Genomic DNA, 25,995 nt, shown 5'->3' on the forward strand with positions numbered 1-25,995 from the left:
CTGCGCCAGTCCCTCAGACCACCCTGAGCACCCCCAGGCCAGCTCCCGGCCTCCTGTGGTCCAGCAGACTTGAGCACCCCAGACCAGGTCCCACCTCGGGTCTCCCCAGTCAGGTTGCCCTCAGCCCCCAACTTGTGCCTCTTGCTGAACTCCCACCCAGGCACCCCTATCCACAGCCTCCCGGTGTTGGGGTCCCCTCTTTGAGTCACACTAGTTCTGCCCCAGACCTTGCCAGTCCCCTTGGTCCCCATGTGTGGGTCCCTGCACACACATGTGCATGTAGACGTGCTCGTATGTGTGTGCTTGCAGGGCTGTGGGGGCATATGGGTGTCATTCTGCAGGGACATGTGAGCATGGCCACATATGGGCTGTGCCCTGGGATGCCTCTTGCTCCATGGTTTGGCCCTTCCCTGGGGGATCTCTGTGAATAACGGGAAAGGGAGCCATCCCCTTGGGGACCTGCCATGACTTGGTGAGGAGAGACCTACGATAGTGGCCCCAGAGCTGCATTTGTGTTCCCTCTGCAAACCCCTGCCTCACACCTTTCCTTCCACGTTTTCCACTGCTAGGACAGTGATTGCATTAATTGTCATCAAGTCCATGAGCAGCCTCACCTGGGACCCCCATCCCAGCCACCTGGGGCTAGGAGGGTGATTCAAACTTAGTCTCGGGCTGCTGCTCTGTGCCTGAGCTGTGTGTACAGCCCTGGCCTCTGAACCTGGCTGGTCTGTGGTGGGATGATGATAATGACAACAATGATGATGAGGACAATACAGGCTAGTTAGAGAGGACCATGCTAACACAGGGTAGCCCTGTTCCTGCTGCTTCCTTGCATGCAGGCCCCACTGCTTGTGCTGGGGCGCTGGGTTGCAGCAAAGCCAGAGCCCTGTGTGGCAGCAGTGCTTGCCAGCCCCATGAGAATCTTCCTCTGGGTGTCTCAAGGGAGCAAGAGTGGGGTTTTACAGACAGCCCTGTGGTCCATCTCTATGCTAGCATCTCCAAGGCCTGAGATACTGTTGAAAGGTGCTGCAGGAGAGAATCAGCCTGGCTGGTCCATGCGAAAGGGCAGGTATTTCTATTTTGGGAAGGCTCAGCCATGCCTTTCCTTTTGTGCTGGGCTCTGCAAAGCACTGGTCCCTGCCGTCTCCTCCCAGAGCAGAGATAGGTGGGATGGGGCAGCAGTGCCCACTCTCCGCTGGCAAGGCAATGCCATTATTCCTGCCTTTGCTGGGGAACTAGCTTGAACTTTCTGATGTGATGGCTTCTGCTCCTGCAAAAAGCGCCTGGGAAAATAGGCGAGAGGCCCACGCTGAGATGTGGCCTGCTTTTCTCATCACCGAGCCCACGTGCCACTGCCCGTGGGCAGGGACAGGCAGGCCATGGCACGCGCGGGGCTGGGGGTGAGTGAGAAAAGGAGCAGATGGGCTGTGTGGGTTGTGAGCAGGGCCACTGCAGCACTCCAGGAGGCTTTCCAACCCAGTGAGCTACTAGTGAGGGGCTTCAGAGGTGTCACCCTGGGAATGTCCCTGCTTAACCCACACCTGCACCCCTATCTGTGCAGTGTCTTGCACCCAGGGGAGCTGCTTGCCTTGTCTATGGGGTGGGGGGAGCTCTGTGGGGCTGGCTAGTGCTTGGGGGTGTGAGAGGGACCCTCCGTCCAGCCCAAGCAGGAGGAGTGCTGGATTTGTGCTGGCACAGCTGGAGTGTAGGTGGGACAGGGCAGCCCTGTGGCTCTGGGCACTGCATCTCCTTGGGACATCTCTTGTGTCTGGCTCCCCAACGGTGCTGATGGTTATGCATCCCCGGCAGGGGGAGAGGAGGTACCTGTGACCCAATTGTGGGTGGGTGGGCAGGAGGGTGCAGAAGAGACCCCACCCTCATCACCCACCAGCACACGATGCATCCTCCCGTAGTGAGACCAGCTGCGCTCACTGCTTCCCCTGGCTCTCATCCCACCTTCGTTATCCGCCTTTTAGCAGCCACGTAATCTCCTTTCTCGCTTCCCTTGCAGCCTTTTGTCCGACTTAAATCCGGCTCCAGTGGGAAAAAGGGGCTGGAGGAGCGAGAAGCAGGTAGTTCTTTTCACCCTGGCTGCTTAAACCTGGGCTGCAGCCCCCAAGCTGGAACATCTTACAGGTGATGCAAGGGTGGGGGGCCAGCCGTGACCCCTCCGGGGTGGATGAAGGGCCAAACAGGGGCACACAGCCGGGCTCCCAGCCGCACTGGGGTTGGCGGTGGAGGTCGCGCTGCATTGCCTGGCCACAGGTGATGCTCTGGGAGCCCACCGGTGTCTGCTGTGACCCAGCCCTGCAGCTGGATGCTACGTCTGAGCCCCCTACCCTTGGTGGGGATTCGGGTGCTGGCTCGGGTTCTTTGATGGACATGAGGAGTTTCCCTGTGGTGACTGGTGCTTCAAGCGGTTTTATGACGGAGAAACGCCCTGTATGTGCAGAAGCAGCTCATGGTGGGGATGTCCAGCTCAGGCTCTGCAGGGACCCTCAGGCAGCAAGAGTTGGACTGGGCGGGAACACCTCATGGTCCCAAGGTTCAGCAGGGACAGGGTTGGTGGCCTGGTGGGTAGCAGCTGGATGACAGGGGGCTTGGACGAGGAAGGAGGCATCAGCCACCAGATCCAAGGCTTTCTCTGTTGCAGGTCCAGGAGCTGTGGATTCTGTCACTTAGGGGCTGAGAGTACTAGGGCTGGTGCCATGGGGCTGGGGGCTGCAGAGGCGTGCCTGGAGGCCAGCTCTGGTGCCTCCATCTGTGCTGCTTCCAGCCTTGCCAAGAAACATGAAATGGCACTTCTGCTCCACGGTGGTGGCAGCCCCGGCCTGCGGGAGATCACTGAGTGCCAGCTCCTTGCTGCCAGCACTGCTGCTGTCTCCAAGCACCCACCCCAGCCTGGCATGGGGGAACAGTGAAGGTCACCAACAAGGTCAGGAATGTCTTCCTCCTCAGTATTGCTGCCAGTGCTTGGATGCAGAGCTAAGGTGGGGATGCTGCTGTGGGTACTGTCTGTGCCGTGGTCAGGCAGCAGCTTTGCACCAGCATATTGGGGGAGGGAGACATGCACTCAGGCTGAGTGCAGGTGGTGGGGATGGCCATGTGTGCTGAGGGTTGTGGTAGCCCTTGTCACCATCATGAGGAGATGTAGGGGGACAGGGGATGGGCACTGTACTTGGCAGCTATGCTGTGGGCAAACATGGGACAGTGGTGTGTTCCTCACCCTGTGCTGTCCCTGCAACCAGTGATGTGGGAAGACAAGGCCAAGAAGCCATCCCTGGAGGGCAAGCACCTTTCTCAGGGAGGAAGGACTCAAGCTGTTGTGGGAGAGCTGGGGCCAGCCAGCGTGTTGTCAATAACAAGACGAGTTTGTCTGTCTTGGTGCACAGTGTGGCTTTGGGAAGAGGGTGCTCCTGAGGGGGCATGTCCAGCTGGGGCAGATAGAAGGGGGACGGCACTATTCTCAGTCCTCACAGGGCTGCCTGGGGCACAGCAGAAGTCCCAGCAAAGCCATGGCTGTGTCTGAGCAGATGGGGCACTCCCAGCACACTGCCTGGGGCAGGAGCTTCACAGAGGGTTCCCTGCCTCTGGATTGGGGGGGAGCAGAAGGGTGGTGGAGGTCAACTCTGGGGGTGGGGTGGCCAGCGCTGCTGGGGTGTGAAGGCTCCATCCTTGTCTGTCACCACATCTCTGGTCACCACAGCAACAGACAATGAGGCAGTCAGGAGCGGGCTGGCAGCCCTTGAGGCTACAGGTGAGGGCTATGGGCACGGGCTGGCACCTGCAGAGACATTTGAGTGAGGGGGGGCAGCTGGAAGCACATCCTGGGTCCCTTTTGGGCTCTGTGCGGCTCGGAGGGAGGTGAAGTGGGTTTAGACTGGGCAGCGTGTGCTCCTTGCTGTCTGGCTCTGGACCAAAAATCCCTCTGGGAAGCGAGCACAGCAGGTTCGGCACAGGGCGCAGGCGCTGCAGCACGGCCAGGCAGGCCCTGTGCCGGGTGGTTTGGCACAGTGAGGCTTCAACTGGCGCTAAGCTGAGTGGTTGAGTCACGCTGCTGCCCAGAGCAGTGCCAGGCAGGGCTGCTTGGTGGGGTCGGCATGTCCAGGCCACTGTGGGGCTGGTGGCCTCCCGGGGTAGCAGGGCTGATACAGGAGGTGATAGAGTACAGGGCTGTGCCCCAGCACAGGGTAGCAGGAGCAGTATATGTGCTGATAACCTCCCTGCACGCCTCCAGCACAGGGCACCCATGGGGACAGAGGGGAGAGGGTGGCTGCAGGTCCCTCTCTAGCTGTCCCCATCCCCAGCTGGCTGCATGAGGAATGAGGTGAGCAGTCTGGGGGAGCAGGGGCACCCCCCGCCCTCCCCAGCCCACACACCCACTTGTGCCAGCAGCTCTTGGCATGCGGGGAGTGTGTTCCTGGCAGCCCGGCTGTCTCCCATCTGGTATTTATCTCCTTCCCGAAATCCCTCCTGCTGTGGGGGGGATGCCCAGCTCCGGGGGGTGGACCCGGGCCCCACTGCTCATCTGCAGCACGGCAGTCACTGTGCTGATGTGAGGAAGAGGCTGGGCTGAAAGATGGGAGGAGGAGAGAATGGGAACCCCCCATTCCCTAAAACACACAGGGGTCCCAGGTTTCACTGGGTGCTCCTGGGCATCACAGCTAGCTGCAGGTCTGGGGACACCACAGGGGCACCTTTTCCCCAGGCAAGCTCCCAGCCCCAACTGGCATCAATGGGGGCTGCTGTCCTGGGGAGGGGGCACATCACCCCCCTCCCAATGCTGCTGGCTGTCTGCCAAAGGCCTGAAAGCGCTGTCCCCCCACCCCCATCCCAAATCCTGGGTGCCCCAAAGCGGCAGGCAGGAGCCGGAAAAGCCTGTGGGTTGCCTGGGCAACTGCAGCCAGGAGCTGATGGGGAGCGGTCCAGGGGAGCGGTTGCCATGGAGACCAGAGGAGCATGATTGCCTCGACAACAGTCCTGTTCCCCCCCACCCCTTTGGGGCTGCATCCTGAGGAGCTGCCCTACCAGCCAGGGGGTCCCCTGCCCACCACCCACTGGTGATTGTGCACCAGGGCTGGCTTCCCCAGGGGAGGGCTTTGGTTGCTGGCACATCCGCCCAACTTCATGGCGCGAAGGAAGAGGTGAGGCTGAGCTCTACTCCTTGGCTTTATCACTCCACACACCACTGCAAGCTGCTCCTGCGCTAGGTCCTGGCCGGGAGGCAGGCAGGAATGCTGGGGGTGGTGGGGACCGGAGGCACAGGCAGACTCCGAGGCACCCCAGGGCTGTCCTCCTGCTCCAAAAGGAGTGCAGGGACCCTGCAGAGAGGGATGGAGGGACAATGTCCCCCCTCCTCGGGTGGCAGAGCAGCTGGTGGAGGGGCATATTTCATCACTGCCAGCCCTGAGTGCCCCTGTGTCATCTGAGCAGCAGCTGTAGGCACACAGATTTGGTGGGGGGACAATGGTGGCACCAAGGTGTGCCACTGAGGTGGCTCAGGAGACAGGGCCGGGTCTCCTCACCCTGACAGCTGTGTCCTGACAGCCCTGGTCTTGCCCTTGCCACGCTCCCCACGCAGAAAGCCACTCACTGGCAAAGCCAAACAAGGGAAAAGCCCCAGTTGGCTTTGGGGGTTCAGGGCTGGGAAAAGGGCATGGTCAACCAGCTGGTTGCCAGAGGAACATCCCAGTGTGGGGCTTGGTACTCAGCTCCTCGGCTCAGGCACTGAGTACACTTCCCCCAAGCCTTCATGTTTGGTGGGGTGTGGTGTCCCTCTGGCAGACAGAGGGAGGATAAGGAAGCTATAACTCTCCCAACCCCCCCAAAAAGATGGGGGGGGGGCACATCAGGATCTTCCCTCCCAACAGGAATCACTCAGCTGCACATGCAGGGACCTCAGATTTCTGCAGGCTCTGGGCTTGGCTTAGTTCATGCCGCCCCCACCCCACAGGTGCTCTCACGCCTGGTAGAGGGGCACCACGCGGTCAATGGGCCCCCGGCAAATGGGGCAGAGGCGGGCAGGCAAGGCCTGGAAGCAGCGGAAACAGCAGCAGATGTGGCCACAGCCCAAGAGAACACACTCGCGGGGCCTCATCAGGCAGATCACGCAGGAGTCCTCGAGCCCTCCGTCTCCAGCCTCCTCGCTGTCTGGCTCCTTGTCCTCAGGCTGCTGCTTGAGGCGAGTGCGGCGGTAGGCACGGCACAGGGCATGCAGGAGAACGGCCAGGCCTGCTGCAGCGCATAGCATGGCCACCCCCTTCCAGAACCTGCTGGCTGACTCCAGCTCCGCCAGCACCGTTTGCCAGTCCTCCAGGCACAGGAAATATTCGCCTCCCTGGGCCGGTGGTTGGAGGTGCAAGGAGCCGTCGGGGTGCAGGGCCAGCTCCCCGATGCCTGTCAGCCCAGCCCCCACCCGCAGCATCTCCTCTGTTTCCAGGATGCCCTTGGGCTTCTCCCCGCTCAAGTACTGGCCCAGCAGGTCACGGAAGCCGTGGGCTGGCTGCTGGAACCGCTCATATACCATCTCCAGCGGCAGGCATATGGCTCGGAGCGGGCTCTCCACGCTCACCTGCGTCACTGCGTCGGTGTCTGGTGAGGCCAGCAAGAAGGGGACGGTGTAGACCTGCTCAGAGAGCACTCGCTCGCTCTCGGTCCTGCAAACAGAGGTCACAGCACTGAGATATGGGCAACTCTCAGCTCCTGGGACTGAGACAAGGGTAGGGCCTAAAGCCTTTAACCAAGTCACTTTCTGCCTCTTAAATGGCCCCAGAGGATGGGGGTCTGAACCCATCAGTGCAAACCCACCCCTGCCATCCCCTCCCAGCACTCACCAGCTCCGGGCCAAGCTGTTCCAGATCAGCCGATGCTCTTTTAGAAGCAGTTTCTGGATCACACCCTGCAGCCCCTCATGGTAATGGCTGGTCAGCGCAGCCTTGGCTGGCAGCACTATGCCTAAGGACCGAGGGATGCATCACGCCTGAAGAAGAGCCCAGCCCCTATCCCCATTGTGGGGACACAGGGACTCCTTACCTTCCAGGGCAACATAAGGCAGGCACCTCCCATCAGCTGCAGACACCAGTGCTGGTAAATCATCATCAACCTGGAGCTTTGGGGCCTCCTGGAAGAGTAGAGGCTGAATGTGAACATGGGCAGGGAGAGACAGGCTGGCAGACAGAGGGCAAATGATGCTTTGTGGGGATCTGTAACAGGATGTGACTGCCTGGGCATCATGACACCTCTAGAGGATGCAGCAGACTGGATCAGTGAGGTGTGCCCAAATCAAAGCTCCAAGCCCAGCAGTGTAGGGCAGCAGGTAAAGGACAGTGGGCAGGGGAGAGCACGTAAAGGACTGAGCTACCTGTATGCGTGCCACAATTCTAGCTTTCTTCCTGTACAGGTAGTAGAAGAGGCAGGAGACGGCGAGGCTGGAGCCCAGACACAGCAGCTCCCCGGGCGTGATGGGCGGTGCGTCCATGGTGCCAGGCTCGGGTGGCAGCCTGCAAGGGGAGTGTGTTGGCAGCGGGACGGGGCTGGGTCAGCCCAGGGCAGGGATGTCCCCACTGTCCCTGTTCCCGGACCAGGCACATCCCAGTGCTCCCGTCCCCAGGGCGCTGCCGCCCTAGGGCCGAGCCTGCCTGGGGTCCCGTGCGGAGCAGAACCGCCCCAGCACCGCGGGTGTCCGGCAGCCCCGGGCTCACCCGGCCCGCGCGCAGAGGCGCCCAGGCTCGGCCGAGGCCCAGCGCCCACGGCCCCGCTGCTCACCCCGGCCCCGCCGCCCCCCAGGCCCGAGGCGCCCCGGCGCTGCCGCGCTGCCTGATGGGAAATGGAGTGCGGCGGCAGAGCGCCCGGCCTCCAGAACTACAGCCCCCGGCGTGAATTGTGCCAGCAGGCAGGAGGACTATAGCTCCCGGCAGCCCTTGCGCCTGCAGCCAGCAGGACTACAGCTCCCGGCAGCCCTTGCGCCCGCACGTGGTTGCCGCGCCTCGCGGGTGTCTCGGGGATCGCAGTGCGGGGACCCAGCGCGGGGCTGGGGCGGGACCGCGGCCGGGGCAGCACCCCGCGCTCTGCGAGGCAGGCTCGGCCCCAGCGCGGGATGGAGTCACCTGTGCTGTGACCGGGGGATCAATGGCGCCCCTTGGCTGCGCTTTCCCCCGTGGAAGGGACTCCGCTCCGCCGGGGCTGCGGCGCTGCCAGCCCTGCTCCTGCCTCCCAGCCTCGCCCAGGGCCGCCCTCCGTCTCCTCCAGCCACCCCGCTCGGTGCCAGCGGGCAGCGTGGCTCCCCCGTGCCTGTGGTTTAAGGGTGACCCGGCCCCCCGACCCTGCAGGGGTGCTGGGGCTGGAGCTCAGCCCTGCGGCTCCCGTTCTCCTTCCCACGCATCTGCTTCCTCCTTCCTTTGGTCCCTTGGGATCTCTCATCTGCTTCTATATCCCTTGCGATGTCTTATCTCCCGCTTCTGTCTTTTGAAATGCCTCACCTGCCGCTCCCTTGGGATATCTCATTTCCTACAAGTCCCTCAGACTCTGAGTCACCCCCACTCCAGATCCCACCTCTGTTCCCCTCCAGCCTCAACACCACGAAGGACGTGGAACCACCGGAGTAAGTGGAAACTGCTTTTAATAGTTAAGTAAATTCAGCGACAGCCACCCACAGCTGAAGGCACCAGAGTCCCTGCTGCCGCCCACTGGTCCCAGCAGAGGTGGATGGGGAAGCCAAGCCGGATCGGGACGGGGCCAGGGAAGAGCAGAGCCTGGCAGCCCCTGGCCTCCATCTCTGGCAGGTTGTGGGGCAGGAGCAGGGGGGCTCAGCTCTAGTGCTCTCCCTGGGTCCCCTCTGACCTGCCTGCCCCGGGAGGATGCAGTACTGGGGGGGGCAGAGCTGTGTCTGTCTAGCACGTCAGGGGTTGGGGGGCAGAGCTGCATTTTGGGGGTGCTACGGCTTCTCTGCCAGCTGTACCTGGCCCCAGGCGGTGGCTGGGGGCTGTGGTGGGTGCCCGGTGTGGGGCAGTGTATGCTGGGGAGGGGGGCAGAGGTGGGGCGAGGCGGTGTGCGGTGCGTGCGCGGGTTGGGACCGCAATAGAGGGTGACCCGGGAGGTGGCCTCCCTCTCTGCCTGTGGGCCAGCTCCAGTAGCCAGTGAGGGCTGGGGGGCCTTCGTCCCCTCTGTCCACAGCACCCTCCCCATCCCTACCACACCTCACAGTGCTTGCCGGGGTTCATGGGGGAGCCCAGGGGGCAGCCAAAATGTTTGACAAAGTCTCGGGAATTGCTGAGGGTGCCAATGACGCGGTATTTGTCAGGGCTGTGGGGGTCAGTCACCAGCCCTTCGTGGGAGCTCTCTGGCGTCCGGACGGAGCACCACACCTGCCGGAGTGGGAGCAGCCTCAGGGACAGCAGCATAGCTCCCTGGGTGGGATGGGTGGCTTGGAGGAGCCAGGAAAGGATAGGGAACCCACCATCCCGCTCCGCCCTACCTGTGCGAAGCCCACAAAGAAGAGCTGGTGGTTGGTGAGCCCCAGGGCTGGCAGGCGCTTCTCCTCACCATTCTTCTGCAGCCAGGATTTGTATGCCTGCAGGAGAGGCACCCTGAAGGCCCTGGGGAGGGACAGACAGGAACGGGCTTCTGCGTCCCCTCAGGATGGTGGCACTCACGTTATAGGCTGCCTTGAGTCCACCATTGTCAGCAATGTTCTCGCCCAGCGTCTGCCGGCCGTTGACCTTCTCACGGTGGACAGTGTAGCGGCCGTACTGTTCTGTCATGCATGCTGTGCGGTTCTTGAAGGCCTCCAGGGAGGAGTTCTGCCACCATGGCCGCAGGTTGCCCTCCTTGTCATATTCCCGCCCTGTGGGACCAAGCCGTGGGGCAGGGTGGGACTGGGGGATGCCAGCTGCCCCCACTGCAGGGGGTCCCGAAGCAGGGTGGGGTGCACTGGGGACAGCCCCAGTGACACCAGGGGACCTGGTGCTGTGGGTCTGTGCCCAGGGGAGCTGGTGTCCACCAGTCCCTGCTCTTGCTGGGCTCTGTCTGGCCCTCAGCTGTGCGCTTGGGTTCCCAGCCCCCTGGTGCGTTCCTGCTGTCCCTAGCCAGATTTGTCAACCTCAAATTCACCCATTGACCCCATCTTGGCTGCAGTGAAGGTGCAAAGCAGAGTGGAGGTGAGAGGGACCCATCCCATGCCCTGTGGGGAGGAGGAGGCCAGGGCTGCAGACACCATGTCCTCACCAAGCAGATGGAGCGAAAGCTGCACAGAGAAGCCAGGGGAGGTATCGGCAGGTGCCACCTGGGGAGACAGGACGATAGAAGGGGGGGCAGCCAGGGGGGCACAAGCACGCATGATGCGATGGATGGCAAAGCTGGACCCCCGCGTGCCTGTGGCACCCCCTCCCCATACCGTGGGCCGAGGGAGCAGGAATGTGATGGGAGTTTGGGCTGTGGCTCTCACCTTGGTCATCAAATGCATGGGTCAGCTCATGCCCCATCACCACACCGATGCCGCCAAAATTAAGGGCTCTGTGGGGCCATTGGAGAAAGCCAAGTTAACACGGGCGATGATGCCATCCCAGCTTGCCCCCAGCCTGGGCACCCTGCCCACTGCCCGGGCATCCCATCTGTGTCTGGGGCACTCGGTGAGACTCTGCTCCGGTTGGCATCCAGATGGGAGCAGGTCCTGCTGGGTACACCAGTGGCCCCACAAGGACTTCGCAGGCTGTCTTGGCTGGAGGATGCAAAGCCTTGGTGCACTCTCACACCCCAGGGCTTCACTTTGTGTCTGCAGGGGGTTCTGTGGGGTGCTGGCTCTGATCCAGCCCATGCCTTTTCCCTTCAAAGAAGATATCCCCCATCCCTGTGCCAAGCTCACTTGGGGTGGTTGCGGGCGTAGAACGGAGCCTGCAGGATACCAGCGGGGAAGACAATGCCGTTCTTGGTGGGCAGGTAGTAGGCGTTGACGGTCTGCGGGGTCATGCTCCACCTGGGTCAGGGAGGTGGGACAGGGGACAGGCAGGGATGTGCCCCCTCTCTCCCCTATCCCAGAACCCTCCTGTGTCATCTACCACAGGTCCCCCGTTCTGCCCTGCTCAGGGCTGGCACTGCTACCCCCGCCCCGTGGCCAAGTGACTCTGTCCTGGGGACAAGCCAGAGCCACCAGAAGTGACCTAATATGCTGTGCTACCCAATGCAGAGACCTTCCCCCCATTGAACCAATGTCATGCAGGCTGTGCTGGGGACAGTGCTGTGACACTGTACTGGTGTCACATCCTCCCTGCCCCCCCGGGCCCTCCCCCTTACTGGTCACGGTTGGGGGGTTTTCGGAGCTGGTCAGCCATCACTTTGGCAGAGAAGTTGTAGAAGTTGAGCATGTTCTGGAAGAAGGAGTCCTCGGAGACCTCATACTGGTGAGGAAGAGAAGGGATGGGGTCCACTGGGGGCTGTTCCCCCCACCCTGGCTGGGATGCCCTTGGCACTGGGGTGGCTCTGTGTAATGCCTCATCCCAAAAGCATCCCCCAAATAGAGACATTGTTCCACCACAGAGCCCTCCAAAGCCTGGTGTGAGCAGGGGCCAGACAACCCTCCCTGTGATCCAGATGTCCCCCTACCCCATCATAGACATCGTCCAGCTCCTTGTTGTCCAGGATGAAGTCAGGGAAGCCAATCATGTCATAGATGGCGTCTGCCTGCATGGGAAGAGGCCCTGGCAGTGACATGGAGCGGGGGGGGGCTTACCAGGGTGGGAGGGAAGTCTCCCACCCGTTGCACTCCCCGAAGTCACCTTCTCCTTCGCAGCCTGCCTGGTCTTCTCATCCATCCAGTCTAGCTGGTCCAGGGACACCTCAAATGCCGCCCGGATCTCGCTGATCATCTCCTCAGCCTGGGGAGGGGATGGAATGAAGAATGTCTGCCCCTCAACACCCACCAGCCCACTCCACCCTGTGAGGAACAGGGCAGGCAGGATGTGAACTCCCAGGGTCTGAGGATCCTGTTTCCCTGCCTCCCATCCCTCTGGTATGAAGGGGAGAGGTGAGGTTCCCACAGATAGTGTTGGGGAGGGGAAGGAATGAGAGCAGAAGCATCCTCACAATGGCCTTGCTGTCCCGGTCGAAGGTGGCTTTGACAAAGAGGGAGCCCAAGGCGAAGCCGAGAGTGTCATCCGTGTTGGAGATACAAGTTTGCCAGCGAGGTGTGCAGGACTGTGGGAGTGAGATGTGGGTCCATGAGACCCACAGCCCCCTCCCCTGATCCTCTCCCTTCACTCAGCCTGACCCTGCCCCCTCCCCAGAGCAGAGATGCTCAGCAGCTAAACTCCCACCCCAAAAGATGATTCCTGGGTTTCCTCTGCAGCATCTGAGGCTCAGCATCCCAAGGGCAGATGTGGTCCTGGCTGCTTCCAGGCTGGGGCAGTGGGGGCTGGTCCCAGATACCCCTGTTACCTTCCTGGTGCCATAGAGTGTCTCCAGCAGCCTCTCTTGGGCTGTCTCAAAGCGTTGGTCCAGGCTGGAGGCCGTCTTCTGCACCAGGTTCCAGACCAGGTAGTTGTTCAGGATACTGCAGGGACAGAGATGCTGCAGCTCACCACAGGAGCACCTCAGTCTCCAAGCCATCGGTGAGCCCAAAATGTGCTCCTGCCACAGGGGTAGCCCCAAATGGGGCATGACTAGGGGCTCACTGGTGCCTCACCTCCTGTCAGTGGCATTGATGAGGTCAGAGACCTGCTGGAGGTAAGTGTCCCCATACACCACCACGGGCTCAGTGTCTGCCAGCTCCAGCGGGGCCAGGGCATAGGACAGGTAATCCAGCCAGTCGATGGCAGGGGCTAGGGCCTGAAGAGGACACGGGGACAGAGCACCTGGCTGCATGGCACAGCTGTGTTCCATCCTGCCCAGCACAGGGGAAATCCTGGGGACAGGGGCTGTGCTCCCTGGGAAGGTCCTAAGGTCCCTCACCACCCCAGTTCCATTCTCTGCCTAGAACCCTTTCTATGGCTCCTGCTGCTCTCAATGCTGTAGAACAAGGCAGGGGGACGACTCTCCAGCTCTCTTTGGCAGCTCTCCCTAGATCCTAATGACCAGGGGAGTGAGCTCCTCACTCCAGCAAAAAGCGCACGTCCCACAACCTATGGGGCTGCCCAGGTCATCCTTGGGGTAGAGGGGCAGGGGGATCAGCAGGCATGGACCCCTTGGTGTTCCACTGGACAACCCCCTCTTATGCCCCCAGAGGGATTCCTCAGGCTGCATAGTGCCTGCAGCTCCCACCTGCAGCTCCGCAATGCTCATCTTGTGGTAGATCTTCTCATCATCCCGCCGCTCAGCCTGGGGCACAGTGATGTTGGCCAGCTGGGTTTCAAAGTCCAGCACTTGCTGCATCTGGAAGCGGGTGGGCTCTGGGGCTCCCCCAAGCAGTGTGCCCAGCTCCACCATGTAGTCCAGGTAGGCTCCTAAGACCTGGCAGGACCCCAAGCCCCAGCTTAGCCCTGGCCACAACTCACTCTGATGGGCAGGATGCAGGTGCCAGGTGTGCCCTGGCACTGCTTGCACTCCATTGCTGTGGATTTCCCCCAGTTGCTACCAATGGGGTGCCCAGCACCCAGCCTCACCCTCTCATTGGCAGTCTTGTTCAGGTAGTAATCCCGGGATGGGAGGAAAAGCCCCGACTGGTCCACCTGGGAGGACAGAGGGGCAGCATGGGCAGCCTGGTGCCTGCTGTTGCCCCACTGGTGCCCACCAGCTATGGTGCCAAGGTGCCAACCTGGATGACGTTGCTGTTGGAGCTCTTGGAGTCTGCACCAACGTACACTGTGAAGAAGGGTGTTGCCCGATATGTGCCTGACACCATCTTGAGGACCTCCATGAAGCTGGTCTGGTTCCAAGAGCCAGTGATGTTCCAGCCCCCAATCTGCTGGCAGATGGACTTGGTGCCTCAGGGAGGGACAGAGTGTCCCTGAGGGCTGCTCCCTCCCCAGTAATGTAAGAGCTGAGATGTGCTGGGCTGAGCCCCGACAGCTCGGCTCACATGTGGATGGCTGCCCACCTTGTCAATGAGCTCCATGAGGGGCTGGGAGCCCAGCTCCTCTATCCTCTGCTCCTTGAGGCAGGACAGGTAGTATCGCTGCGTCTTCCGCTCTGCTTCGCTGCTGGAGTTGAAGGTTGCATTCTCTGCAGGAGACTGAGGGTCAGCCCTGAGGACGATTGGGCTCTGACTGCCCATGCCTTGGAGATCACTCCCTCGGTTGCTGTGACCACCATGGTGCCCACCTAGGAGATGCTTCATGATGGCTTGATTCTGGTCCCAGATGCTGTTGAATGTGCTCCACTTGGAGCGCCCATTGGGCAGAGGGTTCCTCTTGATCCAGCCCCCGCACGAGTACTGGTAGAAGTCCTGGCATGGGTCCGTCTCCACATCCAGGGCCTCCAGGATCTTGCTGGCCACCCGGATGCAGGCGTCCGTCAGGCATGTGCTGTGAGAGGGATCTGGCAGGGAAGGCATGCCCGTGGCTGTGCGCGTGTGCTGGAGGAAACTGAGGCACAGAGCGGGGCCAAGCCCTGCCTGCACCTCAGGGTGGGCAGAGTGGCTGTCACAGCCACACCGAGCTGACCCATCCCTCCCTGTCCTGCCATGTCCCCCTCAGGTGGGGGGATGCCACCGCTGCCCTGGCAGGGCTGTGGGGACCCTGCCTACCTCTGCGGTACTGGATGGTCAGGGCGACGACGGCGACACTGAGCAGCAGGGCCAGCGAGACGGCGACAGCGCAGAGCACCAGCTCCAGCTGGCTGCGTGAGGCCAGGCGGCTCAGCAGTGGCCCCGGACCCTTCCGAAACCCCACCTGGGCAGGAGCAGGACCTGCCATCGCACCGTGGGGAGACCGAACTTTGCCGCTCCCCCTTCCCACCCCTACTGTTCCAGTGCCTGGCTCAGCTGCATGGCAAGGGGGGGACCAAGGCATCGCTCTGTGGGTGCTCAAGGAGCCGGTGGTGGGTGCTGGCGGCCCTCCAGCCACAAGGAAGGATGATGGCCCGGGCACATTCTCTGCCGCATTTTGGCTGCCTCCCAGCGCATCCCCGGGGACAGCCAGGGCTTGCTTGGCTCCCAGCCCTGCTTCTGCTGCCCACCCGACTGCAGACAGGCTCTGGCTGAGGGCGAGGAGAGGGCCAGGGAGGATGGAGACAGGGAGGATGGAGGGGCTGGGGCAGACCTCACCTCTACACTGTCGGGAGAGGCGCTGCCGTCCCCCGCCGGCTCTGACCCCTCGTCATCCTGCAGCGTGGCACGCTTGTAGTCTGGCATCTGCCGAGGGAGGGAGTCGGTTGGGACTAGGGTCGGGGGGGAGGGAGGGGCTGCCTCCTGCCCTGCCACCCCCTCTGGCTCTTATGGCAAGGGCTGGTGCCCTTTCAATGGGTGCACAGCGGGGCTGGGGCAGCCCCTGACCTCCCTCGGTGCACCTTGTGCCTCTCCTAGAGGTTGTCCCAGCCCCGGGTGGCCCCGGGGATCATGGGGAGAGCTGCTGGTGGGGGGCTAGGAGGCTCCCGCTGGAGCATCCCTCCATGTCACCATGGCAGCCGTGGCATCAGCCCTGCCGACAGGTGCCACATCGCCACGGAGATGTGGTCCTTGTTGCCAGGCAACCGTTGCCTAGTGCTGCTGCCTTGCCCCTCCTCCCCCGCCTGGAACTTTCCATGCAGATGTGCACCGGTCTGAAACATCTGGAAGTGCCTCCCACCCCATCCTGGCCCCAGGGGTGCCCGGGGCGCAGGGCCGAACCTGTGCAGGCAGAGCATGTCGGGGGAGAGGGGGCACTGCCAGCCGGCAGGGCAGGACCCTCTCACTCCCGGCCCTGTGGGGCAGGGACTTCTTGTACCGACCCAGCCGTGAAGGCTGCTAAGGACTCAGCCAAGTGGGAGGTGGTGGAGCTGAGCCAGCAGCTTTGGAAGGGGGAGATGAGCTGGAGGGAAAAGCTGGAGTCTTTGGTGGAAGAGAATCAGCAATGCTGCTGGTCACAAGCCATCCTTAGGCTTCAGAGTAAACACCCATCTGTGCTGCAGACTAAGGTGGATGCCCCAGGGCTGTCGGCAGGGCTGGTGTTTGGGGCCAGGAAGGAGCAGGGGTGAGAAGGATGATGGGCAGGGGGTCAAGCAGGATAAGTGCCCCGTGCGCAGCTCTGCGCCCTGCCATCTCCTTGGGCAGGGTGGGCTTAGCCAAGGGCCGCTGTGGCGGAAAGGTCTGAGGCTGGGATTGACAGGAGCCTCCGTTCAGGGTGGGTTCCTGGGAACTGCTGGCGTTGAAATTAATGGCTTGGCATCCTGTGGGAGCTTGGCCAGCTGGGCACCCCCGCTACCCTGCCTCCACCAGCACGCTCCACTCCTGGGTGGTCCTCAGCTGGCAGCATCCCATCCCTGTCACCCCTTGGCACTCCTGAGGCAGGAGGAAGACCTGGTCCTGGGTCTCCTTCTTCCCACTGTGTGGGGCTGAGACCCGCGGGATCAGGGCCCTCTGCTCCCTCCGCGGGTGCTGCCTTCAGGGGAGCAGCATCAGTGCGCCCCAGGTGGGCTCCACACCCTGGCGGGGCCGCTTCGGCGGGGACATCCCGGGGCGCCCCACCTCCCTCTGCCCGACTTCAGCAGACGTCAGGGGACCGGGGGGGGGGGGGGGAGTCCCTTCCCGTTTTCTTCTCGCCGCGGGGGACGGGGACCCTTCAGCCACGCAGTTCCCGGCCGCCCGCAGCCCCCCGGCTCTCGCCCAGCCCCTCCTCCCGCAGCTCCCTCAGCCTCGGGCTCTCCTCTGCCCCTCGCCCCCCGCCCTGCCCCGCTCCCCGCACTCACGGCGTGTCCGAGCTCCTGGAGGGCCACGTTCATCCTGGCCATCCCGGGCCGCCTCCCGCCTAGCTCCGCTCCCCGCCCGGGCCGTGCCGGGCCCCCGCCGCCGCCGCCGCAGCGCCGCCTGCCTCCGCCATGGCCGGCACCGGTACCGGGCACGGCTGGGACCGGGATGGAGCCACGCGGGGCGGGGGACTGCGGCCGGTGCCCAGCGCGGTGGTACCGCTCCGCTCCACCGGGGCCGGCCCCGCCGCCAAGGTGACCGCCGTGCGCACAGGAGAAGCCCCGCACGGGGACACGCACCGGCACCGGACTGTCACCCGCACCGGCACCTGCACCGGCATCGGGACTGAGAGCTGCACTGGCACCGGGACTGTCATCTGCACCGGCACCCACAGCGGGACGGGGAGCTGCACTGGCACCGGGACTGTCATCTGCACCGGCACCCACAGTGGGACAGGGAGCTGCACCGACACCGAGATCGTCACCCACAACGGCACTGGGACTGGGAGCTGTACTGGCACTGGGACTGTCACCCACACTGGCACTGGGATGGGGAGCAGCACCTGCACCAGGACTGTCATCCACACCAGCACCCGCAGTGGCATTGGGACTGCCACCTGCACGGCACAGCACTGGGACGGGGGCTGCATCAGCACCTGCTCCCTCGGTAGGGAGGAAGGAACACTGGCAGCAGCATTTGGCCCGACACCAGGAGCAGCTCCCGGGCTCACACCTGGTTGCCCTCACTGGGCACTGGCATGCTGACATGCGCCAGCACTGGGCTTTGGCAGCTGAGGAGGCATACTGGCACTGCACAGCACCAGGCACCAGCGGCGGCAGCAGAGTGGTGATGATGCCCAGCCCCAGCAGCACCCTCTGCTCTGGGATGTGGGCACGCACCCCAGGGTGCCAGCGCGCACCCGGTTGGATGCAGACACACGGGGTGACACCCCTGCCCTTGTACCCTGAGGTCACCTGCAGGCCTGTGCCACCGTGCACGGTGTGACACAGTTGGGAACACACTGGTGGCACTGCCATGGCCATAGCTGTGTGCACAGCCTCACACCCTACTTTGACACCTTCCAGCTCTGTGTGACCACCTTCCGGGTACAGGGTGCCACTGTAGGTGACCCACCTGGTGCCCAGGTTGCTGACAGGGACTCAATAGCGTGCTGGGGTGTCCGGGTGCAGTTCCCCGCTGCCCTCCGGGGTGCAGAGCACACGGAGGCTGTGTGGGTGCCCAGGTGTGTGCAGCAGTGGTACCTCCACAAATGTTGGTGAGAAGACACTGAGCGCTACACCTGCTGCTTGGGGGTCCCAGTGAGCAGAGCCCAGGGTGCTGCCTGGGGGCCGGAGTGCAGCCTGGGGACGGTGCCCCGAGGTGCCCGGTGGGGCTGGGCGCGGCGGTGCCACTCGCCTGCACTGTGGGCCCAGGGGCACAGAGCGGCACACGCTGCAGGGGGCGGGTGTGTGAGCATGGGAGGGGGCATGGCAGTGCCCACCCAGTCCGGGTGGCTCTGGGGCCCCGCTTGCCCGGCACGGGTGGCACCACAGTGCCCTGTGCCAATGTGGCGGAGCTCTGGGTGCCCGTTGTTGACGGAACCCTGCGCCGTTCCCGCCGGTGCCCGTGCCGGCACCAGGGATGCACTCGGTGCCCGTGCCCGTCCCGGCGCCGCGCGCGCACGTGGTGCCGCCCCGCCCGGTCCCGCCCCGGCGGTGCCGTCACGGCGCGCAGGCGCGGCGTGGGACGGCGGAGCGGCCATGGACGCGGGTGGAGGCGGCGGACAGAGCCGGGTGCAGGGCGGCCCCGGGTCGGGGGGCGAGGAGAAGCCGACGCCGCCGTGGGGCCGGGACCGGCGGGACCCCCCCGCGGGGCCCGAGAAGGAGCAGGAGCTGGTGAGCGCCGCGCTGAGTCACGGTGGGGCGGGGCGGGGCTGCCCCGGGACCCAACCGGGACCCAAGGGGTGCCCCTGGCGGGAGGGGACTCCCTCCGGGAGAGCTGTGACGTCATTGGCGTGAGGGAGCTCCTTCCGAAGGGGGCTGTGACATCACTGTGGCGCGCGGCTCCCTCTGAAGGCGGCTGTGACATCACTGATGCGCAGGGCTCCCTCCAAAGGGGGCTGTGACGTCACTGATACGCAGGACTCCCTCCAAAGGGGGCTGTGACGTCACTGATACGCAGGGCTCCCTCCAAAAGGGGCTGTGACGTCACTGATACGCAGGGCTCCCTCCAAAAGGGGCTGTGATGTCACTGAGGCGTAGGGTTTCCTCCGGAGGGGGGCTGTGACATGACTGAGTTGAAGGGACTCCCTCCAGGGGGGGGGGGCTGTGACATCGCTGTGGCTTGAGGCTCCCTCCAAAGGGGGCTGTGACATCACAGCCGTGTGGGGATTCCTTTTGGAAGGGGGCTATGACACCTTGGGGTGCCCACATGGCGCAGCCCTCCCTGCCCTGAGGGGAGCGTGCGCTGGAACAAGAGGCTCCAGGTCTGACATCACTGGAGTGGAGTGAGGTGAACTGTGATGAATCACAGTGTAAATGTGACAGCGGGGACTGTCGAGGGGTCCCCTCTTCTGTCATGGGGGTGGCCTTGGTGCTGGGGGACCCCATGGGCTGTGGGTGCCACATCTGTGCCCCTTGTCACAGGGGGATCCCGTACAGCGCAGAGTCACGGGGAGGCGCCTCTCACCCTGAGGGAAGGGGTGTTCTTTTGCGGAGTGTCCCCGGTGGTGGGGGTGCTTGACCCCCACCAGCACTAGGGTGGGCAGGATGGTGCCCTGGAGAGGGATTCACTGTGGCCTGGTCCCTCTGCAGCTTGGGGTGACGCTTTCACCCCATCTCACTGGGGGTGTCTGTGCTGGGTGCCTTTAATTCTGCTTTCTCTGGTGCATTTTGACAGTCAGAGGAAGACAAGCAGCTGCAGGATGAGCTGGAGATGCTGGTGGAGCGCCTGGGGGTAAGTCTGTGCTGTGCCCCAGCAAAGGGGAAGGTGGGAGGAGCGAAGCAGCAGAGCCCCAGCCAGGACTTGAGGCCGTCTGCCCCTTGATTACAGTTGTTCCTTGTGCCATGGAGATGGAGAAGGAGCACGATGGGCAGGGCCCCTCTTTGTCCGCTGCAGTCAGTCCCTTAGCCTTGTAGCCTGTCTGGTCTGTGCCCAAGGTGACCTTTGCCTCCCTCTTCTGTGGGTGACTTTCTGCTCTGCTGCTCTGCTCAGAGCCATGGTTCTGTTTGGGAAGAGCTGACGGGGTGGTGTTGCGGGAACTGGCCTCCTGCTCCCTCACAGGCAGCTTCCCTTTACAGGAGAAAGACACATCCCTCTACCGCCCAGCCTTGGAGGAGCTGCGGAGGCAGATCCGCTCTTCCACCACCTCCATGACCTCTGTTCCCAAACCCCTCAAATTCCTACGGCCCCATTATGGCAAGCTGAAGGAGATCTATGAGAACATGGCTCCAGGAGAGAACAAGGTAAAGGCTCCTGGCCTCACCATCCCATGTGGCTGGGGGCACAGTGCTGGGACAAGTGATCACAGAGCCCTCTGGACCCTGAGGCCTAACATCAGTCTCTGTGACTTTACTTGGTGAATTATAAGTTGCCAAGGCCTTGCTTTTGCTGCCTGTGGTAGCTTGTGGGCACAGAGAGGATGTTGTGTCCCTGGCTGGCGCTGCTTCCCCATGCCCGGTCTGTGTCTGAGCCTCTGTCACTTTCCCCCCAGCGCTTTGCGGCAGATATAATTTCTGTTCTGGCCATGACCATGAGTGGAGAGCGCGAGTGCCTGAAGTACCGTCTGGTGGGCTCTCAGGAGGAGCTGGCATCTTGGGGGCACGAATACGTCAGGTAAGCCTGGGTTGGAGCAGGGCTTGGGGAAGGACAGCGGCTCAGGAGGATTTCCTGGAGCACTTTGGCTCTAGCCTGCCTGGGAGGTGTTCCGGTTTGCTGGGCTTGTGCTCACCTGCCCACATTACAACTGCACGTGTGTCGCCTCATCCTCTCTCCACAGTGATTTGCTAACTGGAGAGATCTTGCTGACACGGCCACTGTAATCTCTGCTCCTAACCCTGTTCCTCTGGGCTTGTCCCCTGTAAGCTCTTGCAGGAATATGGAGTCCCTGTAAACAAGACACAGCCCCGGCTACCTGGCGGCAGCTGCTTCCTGTCCTATGGGCCTGGGTGAAGCTGGTGGCAGCAATGTCCCTTTGTCCTCACAGGCACCTGGCAGGAGAGGTGGCCAAGGAGTGGCAGGAGATCGATGAGGCTGACAAGAATCAGAGGGACACGCTCCTCACCCTGGTCAAGGAGATTGTCCCCTACAACATGGCACACAACGCAGAGCACGAGGCCTGTGACCTGCTCATGGAGATTGAGCAGATGGACATGCTGGAGAAGTACATTGATGACAACGCCTACTCCAAAGTCTGCCTCTACCTGACTAGGTGAGGGACGTTGGCAGGCTGAGGTGCTGAGAGAAGTGAGGTTGCTAGTGAGCTGAGGTTGCCTGATGTGGTTGTCACCCTTGTGTCTGTCTCCTCCTCAAAGCTGTGTAAGCTACGTCCCAGAGCCTGAGAATTCAGCTCTCCTGCGCTGTGCCCTGGGCATCTTCCGTAAGTTCAACCGCTACCCTGAAGCCCTGCGCCTGGCTCTGATGCTTAATGATGTGGAGCTGGTGGAGGACATCTTTACTTCCTGCAAAGATGTGTAAGTGGAGACTCCTCCCTCACCCTTCGGGGCCTTCGCCCATTGTGGTGGGGCATGGCTCCCTAGCTGGGCAGAGTTGGGTTGGATCTTGCCACCACCAGTGGTGTCTCACAGTTCAGACTGACACTTTTGTCCCTGAAATCAAGACTGGCAAGAGCAGGTCATCTCTGGGCTGCTCTTTTGTGCCTCCAGAGCAGGGACGGTTGGCTCACAGTTTGGGGAATGTGTGTTTGTGCTGGGGCTGCTGAGAACTGGGCACTAGTGAAACCTCTCCCCTCTGTGCAGAGTTGTCCAGAAGCAGATGGCCTTTATGCTGGGTCGCCACGGGGTCTTCTTGGAGCTGAATGAGGATGTGGAAGAGTATGAGGACCTGACTGAAATCATGTCCAATGTCCAGCTCAACAGCAACTTCCTGGCCTTGGCCAGAGAGGTGAGTGTCCTGGCTGGGAGAAGAGCCCTGAGCTCTGGCTGTGGTCTACCCTGCCTGCAGACTGTCTGGCAGGATCGGGGAAGAGATCTCTGTCCCTATGACCTTGCTTAGGCACCACCTGCAGAGGTTGCCTTTGTAGGGCAGCTGCTCTGGGGGTGTCCTGGCTGGGAGATAACCCCCTTCTCCCTTGTCTCTGCAGCTGGACATCATGGAGCCCAAAGTGCCAGATGATATTTATAAAACCCACCTGGAAAATAACAGTAAGGGTTTACGTGGTGTCATCTGATGTTTTTCCTGTGGGGATTTCCTGGGGCTGCAGTGCGCCTCTGGGTCAGTGCAGTCAACTGTATCCTGAGATGGGCAGATGGCCTGTTGATGGTCTCTTGACCTGGCATGGAATGGATCCAGTTACCTGCCATGGATTTGGGCTCCTCCTTCCTGCTGGTGGTGGGACAGGTTTCGCCCCCTGTGGTGGGACAGCTGTGTGGTGGCGGGCTGGCCGGGCTTCTTTGTCTGCCCTGCTCACACTGACATCATTCCTCAGGGTTTGGGGGAAGCGGTTCCCAAGTGGATTCTGCCCGGATGAATTTGGCCTCCTCCTTTGTGAACGGCTTTGTGAATGCTGCGTTCGGACAGGACAAGCTGCTGACAGACGATGGCAATAAATGGTTGTACAAGAACAAGGACCATGGTGAGGGAGCTGGTGGGGCAGGGGCTGGAGGTGCCCCAAGATTCAGCGTTGCTACCCTGAACCTTTCGGGGGTGGAAAAGGGGGCTGTGGGTCATGGCTGCCGCTGGGCTGCCCCATGACCGTGGCTACCCTAGGCAGGGCACGTTGATTCGGGGCTGATGTGGGCTCTTCTGCCCTGGTACTGCAGGGATGCTGAGTGCTGCGGCCTCGCTGGGCACGATACTGCTGTGGGATGTGGACGGGGGCCTCACACAGATTGACAAGTACCTGTACTCCTCTGAGGATTACATCAAGGTTGGTGGCACCAATCCCAGTATGGGGTCTGTGGCTGTTTGGGGAAGCCCTTCTGTGGGGTGGGGTGTGTGGTCGTCTCCTTAGTCCACTGTGTGGCTCAGCTCCTGCCTGGGAAGGGCTTGGATGCCCTGTGTCCCAGGTTTTTGGGTGGCTTATAGGAAGGTGGGAGCTCTTAGGACCTGCCTGAGGCACCTTTGGGAACCCCTTATCACAGAGGCATGAGCTTTGGATCACTCAGCTGGATCCAGAGTGGTGTTGCTCACTTGGTACCAGCTTGCCCGTCCTGGGTGTGTAATGCGTGGAGCGATGAGTCACTGGCTGGCAGGGAGCTTTGTGTATTGGTGGCTGGTGCGTGATGGTGCCTCTGCCTTGCAGTCCGGAGCCCTCCTGGCCTGTGGCATTGTCAACTCAGGGGTGAGGAATGAGTGTGACCCTGCCCTGGCCCTCCTGTCCGACTATGTCCTCCACAACAGCAACACCATGAGGATTGGAGCCATTTTTGGGTAAGGGCCTCACCCCAGCCTACCTCGGGCTGCGTAGGGTGGTGGGACTCACCCACTAATGCTCCCCTGGACTCCCTGCAGGCTGGGGCTGGCGTACGCGGGCTCCAACCGCGAGGATGTCCTGACTTTGCTGCTACCGGTGATGGGAGACTCCAAGTCCAGCATGGAGGTAGGCAGTGAGACAAGGTTCTTTTGGGGTTCCTGCTTCCCGACCTGGTCTGTTCTGTGGCCAGTCTGGGCTCCGAGAGCGAGGACTGTTTGTCCCTGTGCTGTGCCAGAAGAGCTCAACCCTGTTTGGGGGTGGGCAGTGGCCAACTTGCTGTGTGATGCCTCCATATGCAGCTTGTCTCCTTCCCTCCTTCACCAGGTGGCTGGCGTGACCGCCCTGGCCTGTGGGATGATATCAGTGGGCTCCTGCAATGGGGATGTCACCTCCACCATCCTCCAGACCATCATGGAGAAATCAGAGACAGAGTTGAAGGACACATATGCCCGGTGGCTCCCGCTCGGCCTGGGCTTGAACCACTTGGGTAAGGGTGGGCAGTGCCAGTGCCTCGTGAGCTGGGAGATGGAGAGGGCGCATCCCTCTGCTGCTGTGCTCTAACCACTGTGCCTTCCCCGTCAGGGAAGGGAGAGGCCATTGAGGCCATCTTGGCAGCGCTGGAGGTGGTGTCAGAGCCGTTCCGCAGCTTTGCGAACACGCTGGTGGACATTTGCGCATATGCAGGTGAGTTGGGCTAATTGATATGGCAGGAATGGCAGGAGCGGGTCCTGGACTCTCCTCCAGCTGATCCTGGCTTTCCGCTCCCTCAGGCTCAGGGAATGTCCTGAAAGTACAACAGCTCCTGCACATCTGCAGTGAGCACTTTGACTCCAAGGAGAAAGAGGAGGACAAGGACAAAAAGGACAAAAAAGAGAAGGAGAAGAAAGAGAGCTCAGCTGACATGGGGGCTCACCAGGTGGGGAAATGTGGACTGGGACTTGTGTCCCAGGTGCAGAAGCTGGCTTTGGGGTGGTCTCAAAGCCACTTGTGCGGAAGCTTCCTCAGAGCTGGAAGAAAGCGGCCCCCAGGATCCTCCCCTCCTGTCCCCCTGGGCCAAGGGTGGGTGCAGGGGCTGTGGGAACTTGAGTTTTGGGCTGTGTGCTCCCTGCGTGGTGTTTAGTGCCCATGTCTCTGCAGGGTGTAGCGGTGTTGGGGATCGCACTCATTGCTATGGGTGAGGAGATTGGTGCTGAGATGGCCCTACGCACGTTCGGCCACCTGGTGAGTACACTGGTCTTGCCTCACGTCGCTGTAGACCTCACTGCCCTTAAGCTAGGTCTAACACCCACTTCCCCTCCTTGCAGCTGCGGTATGGGGAACCCACTCTGCGCCGTGCTGTGCCCCTGGCCCTTGCGCTTATCTCGGTCTCCAACCCCCGGCTCAACATACTTGACACCCTCAGCAAGTTCTCCCATGATGCTGACCCAGAGGTCTCCTACAATTCCATTTTTGCAATGGGCATGGTGGGCAGTGGTAAGTCTGGGGGACAGCCGGGTTTTTGGCTCGTGTGGGGAAAGGTGGGAGGCCCGAGCCATGTGTCCTACTCCCTGCCTGTATCCCCTCTTCCCCAGGCACCAACAATGCCCGTCTGGCAGCGATGCTGCGGCAGCTCGCCCAGTACCACGCCAAGGACCCCAACAACCTCTTCATGGTGCGGTTGGCCCAGGTGATGACCCTGTGCTTGCAGCTCGTGGGGAAGGGGCAGGTTGAGGTCCCTGCCCTGGGTGTGGGAGGGCAGTGGGGTCCCAGCAGTGTCACTGTTCAGCCGGACAAGGCTGGGGGTACCAGGCCTTACCCCACCATGCTCTCATCTGCTTTCTTTGCCACACCAGGGCTTGACCCACCTGGGCAAGGGGACGCTCACCCTATGCCCCTACCACAGCGATCGCCAGCTCATGAGCCAGGTGGCCGTGGCTGGGCTGCTGACTGTCCTCGTGTCCTTCCTGGATGTGCGCAACAGTGAGTACTGTAGGCTCGGCCCCCACCCCAGCACCCTTCTGTCCCATGGGATGGGCACTGCTCAGGCTCTGTATTCCTGTCTCCCTCCAGTTATCCTGGGCAAGTCCCACTATGTTCTCTATGGGCTCGTTGCGGCCATGCAGCCCCGCATGCTGGTCACCTTTGATGAGGAGCTGCGACCTCTGCCCGTGTCGGTTCGGGTGGGACAGGTAAGGGGCAGCGAGAGCTGGGGATGGAGGACTCCAACATCCCTGTGAGTCCTTGGCATTCACCTTCCTTTTCTCTCCTAGGCTGTGGATGTAGTGGGCCAGGCGGGCAAGCCCAAAACCATCACTGGTTTCCAGACTCATACAACGCCGGTGCTGCTGGCGCACGGAGAGCGGGCAGAGCTGGCCACAGAGGAGCACGTGCCTGTGACACCCATCCTAGAGGGATTTGTTATCCTACGGAAGAACCCTAACTATGATGTTTGAGCCGAGTTTGGGGGGGGGGTGGGTAGGTGATTTGGGTGGGGGGAAAAACCTAGTTTGTTTGGTTTTGTTACTTAGAGTCATGAAATAAACTATGTGGACTCTAG

At 62.0% G+C, this 25,995-nt stretch overlaps 3 protein-coding genes across 10 annotated transcripts; 1 reads left to right on the forward strand and 2 right to left on the reverse strand.

Annotated features, from left to right (window-relative positions):
* Positions 1-5,121: 5,121 nt before the first annotated feature.
* LOC104057825 (mitochondrial ubiquitin ligase activator of nfkb 1-A) lies at positions 5,122-7,892 on the reverse strand. Of its 2 annotated transcripts, none has more exons than XM_054074445.1 (5): positions 7,701-7,810; positions 7,361-7,499; positions 7,033-7,120; positions 6,834-6,954; positions 5,122-6,656 (listed from the first exon to the last, which is right to left on the reverse strand). In XM_054074445.1, the coding sequence occupies exons 2-5, from the start codon at positions 7,475-7,477 to the stop codon at positions 5,960-5,962; spliced, it is 1,023 nt and encodes a 340-aa protein (XP_053930420.1). In that variant the 5' UTR covers positions 7,478-7,499; positions 7,701-7,810; the 3' UTR covers positions 5,122-5,959. The 2 variants fall into 2 exon arrangements, with proteins under 2 accessions (XP_053930420.1, XP_053930419.1); XM_054074444.1 differs by having other exon boundaries at positions 5,126-6,656; positions 7,765-7,892.
* Positions 7,893-7,992: 100 nt separating this feature from the next.
* On the reverse strand, positions 7,993-18,432 carry ECE2 (endothelin converting enzyme 2). Of its 7 annotated transcripts, none has more exons than XM_054074764.1 (19): positions 16,810-18,428; positions 15,191-15,277; positions 14,672-14,816; positions 14,248-14,463; positions 14,024-14,148; positions 13,742-13,891; positions 13,590-13,655; positions 13,249-13,437; positions 12,674-12,816; positions 12,427-12,541; positions 12,076-12,186; positions 11,769-11,867; positions 11,596-11,673; positions 11,287-11,390; positions 10,859-10,969; positions 10,442-10,509; positions 9,651-9,841; positions 9,473-9,568; positions 7,993-9,362 (listed from the first exon to the last, which is right to left on the reverse strand). In XM_054074764.1, exons 1-19 carry the CDS (start codon positions 17,848-17,850, stop codon positions 9,186-9,188), a joined length of 3,312 nt encoding a protein of 1,103 aa, XP_053930739.1. In that variant the 5' UTR covers positions 17,851-18,428; the 3' UTR covers positions 7,993-9,185. The 7 variants fall into 7 exon arrangements, with proteins under 7 accessions (XP_053930739.1, XP_053930740.1, XP_053930745.1 ...); XM_054074765.1 differs by having other exon boundaries at positions 13,742-13,888; positions 16,810-18,426; XM_054074770.1 differs by lacking the exon at positions 16,810-18,428 and adding an exon at positions 15,752-16,601.
* A 94-nt stretch (positions 18,433-18,526) lies between these two features.
* Positions 18,527-25,903, forward strand: PSMD2 (proteasome 26S subunit ubiquitin receptor, non-ATPase 2). The gene is made up of 21 exons (XM_054074771.1): positions 18,527-18,702; positions 19,706-19,762; positions 20,107-20,271; positions 20,520-20,641; positions 21,012-21,236; positions 21,340-21,498; positions 21,784-21,928; positions 22,128-22,188; positions 22,473-22,619; positions 22,807-22,913; positions 23,289-23,416; positions 23,498-23,585; positions 23,784-23,946; positions 24,042-24,143; positions 24,230-24,375; positions 24,597-24,680; positions 24,764-24,932; positions 25,031-25,125; positions 25,292-25,418; positions 25,509-25,627; positions 25,709-25,903. The coding sequence occupies exons 1-21, from the start codon at positions 18,568-18,570 to the stop codon at positions 25,889-25,891; spliced, it is 2,727 nt and encodes a 908-aa protein (XP_053930746.1). The 5' UTR covers positions 18,527-18,567; the 3' UTR covers positions 25,892-25,903.
* The last annotated feature ends 92 nt before the right edge of the window (positions 25,904-25,995 follow it).

Source organism: Cuculus canorus, chromosome 9 (assembly GCF_017976375.1).
Source record: "Cuculus canorus isolate bCucCan1 chromosome 9, bCucCan1.pri, whole genome shotgun sequence".
Classification (NCBI taxonomy): domain Eukaryota; kingdom Metazoa; phylum Chordata; class Aves; order Cuculiformes; family Cuculidae; genus Cuculus; species Cuculus canorus.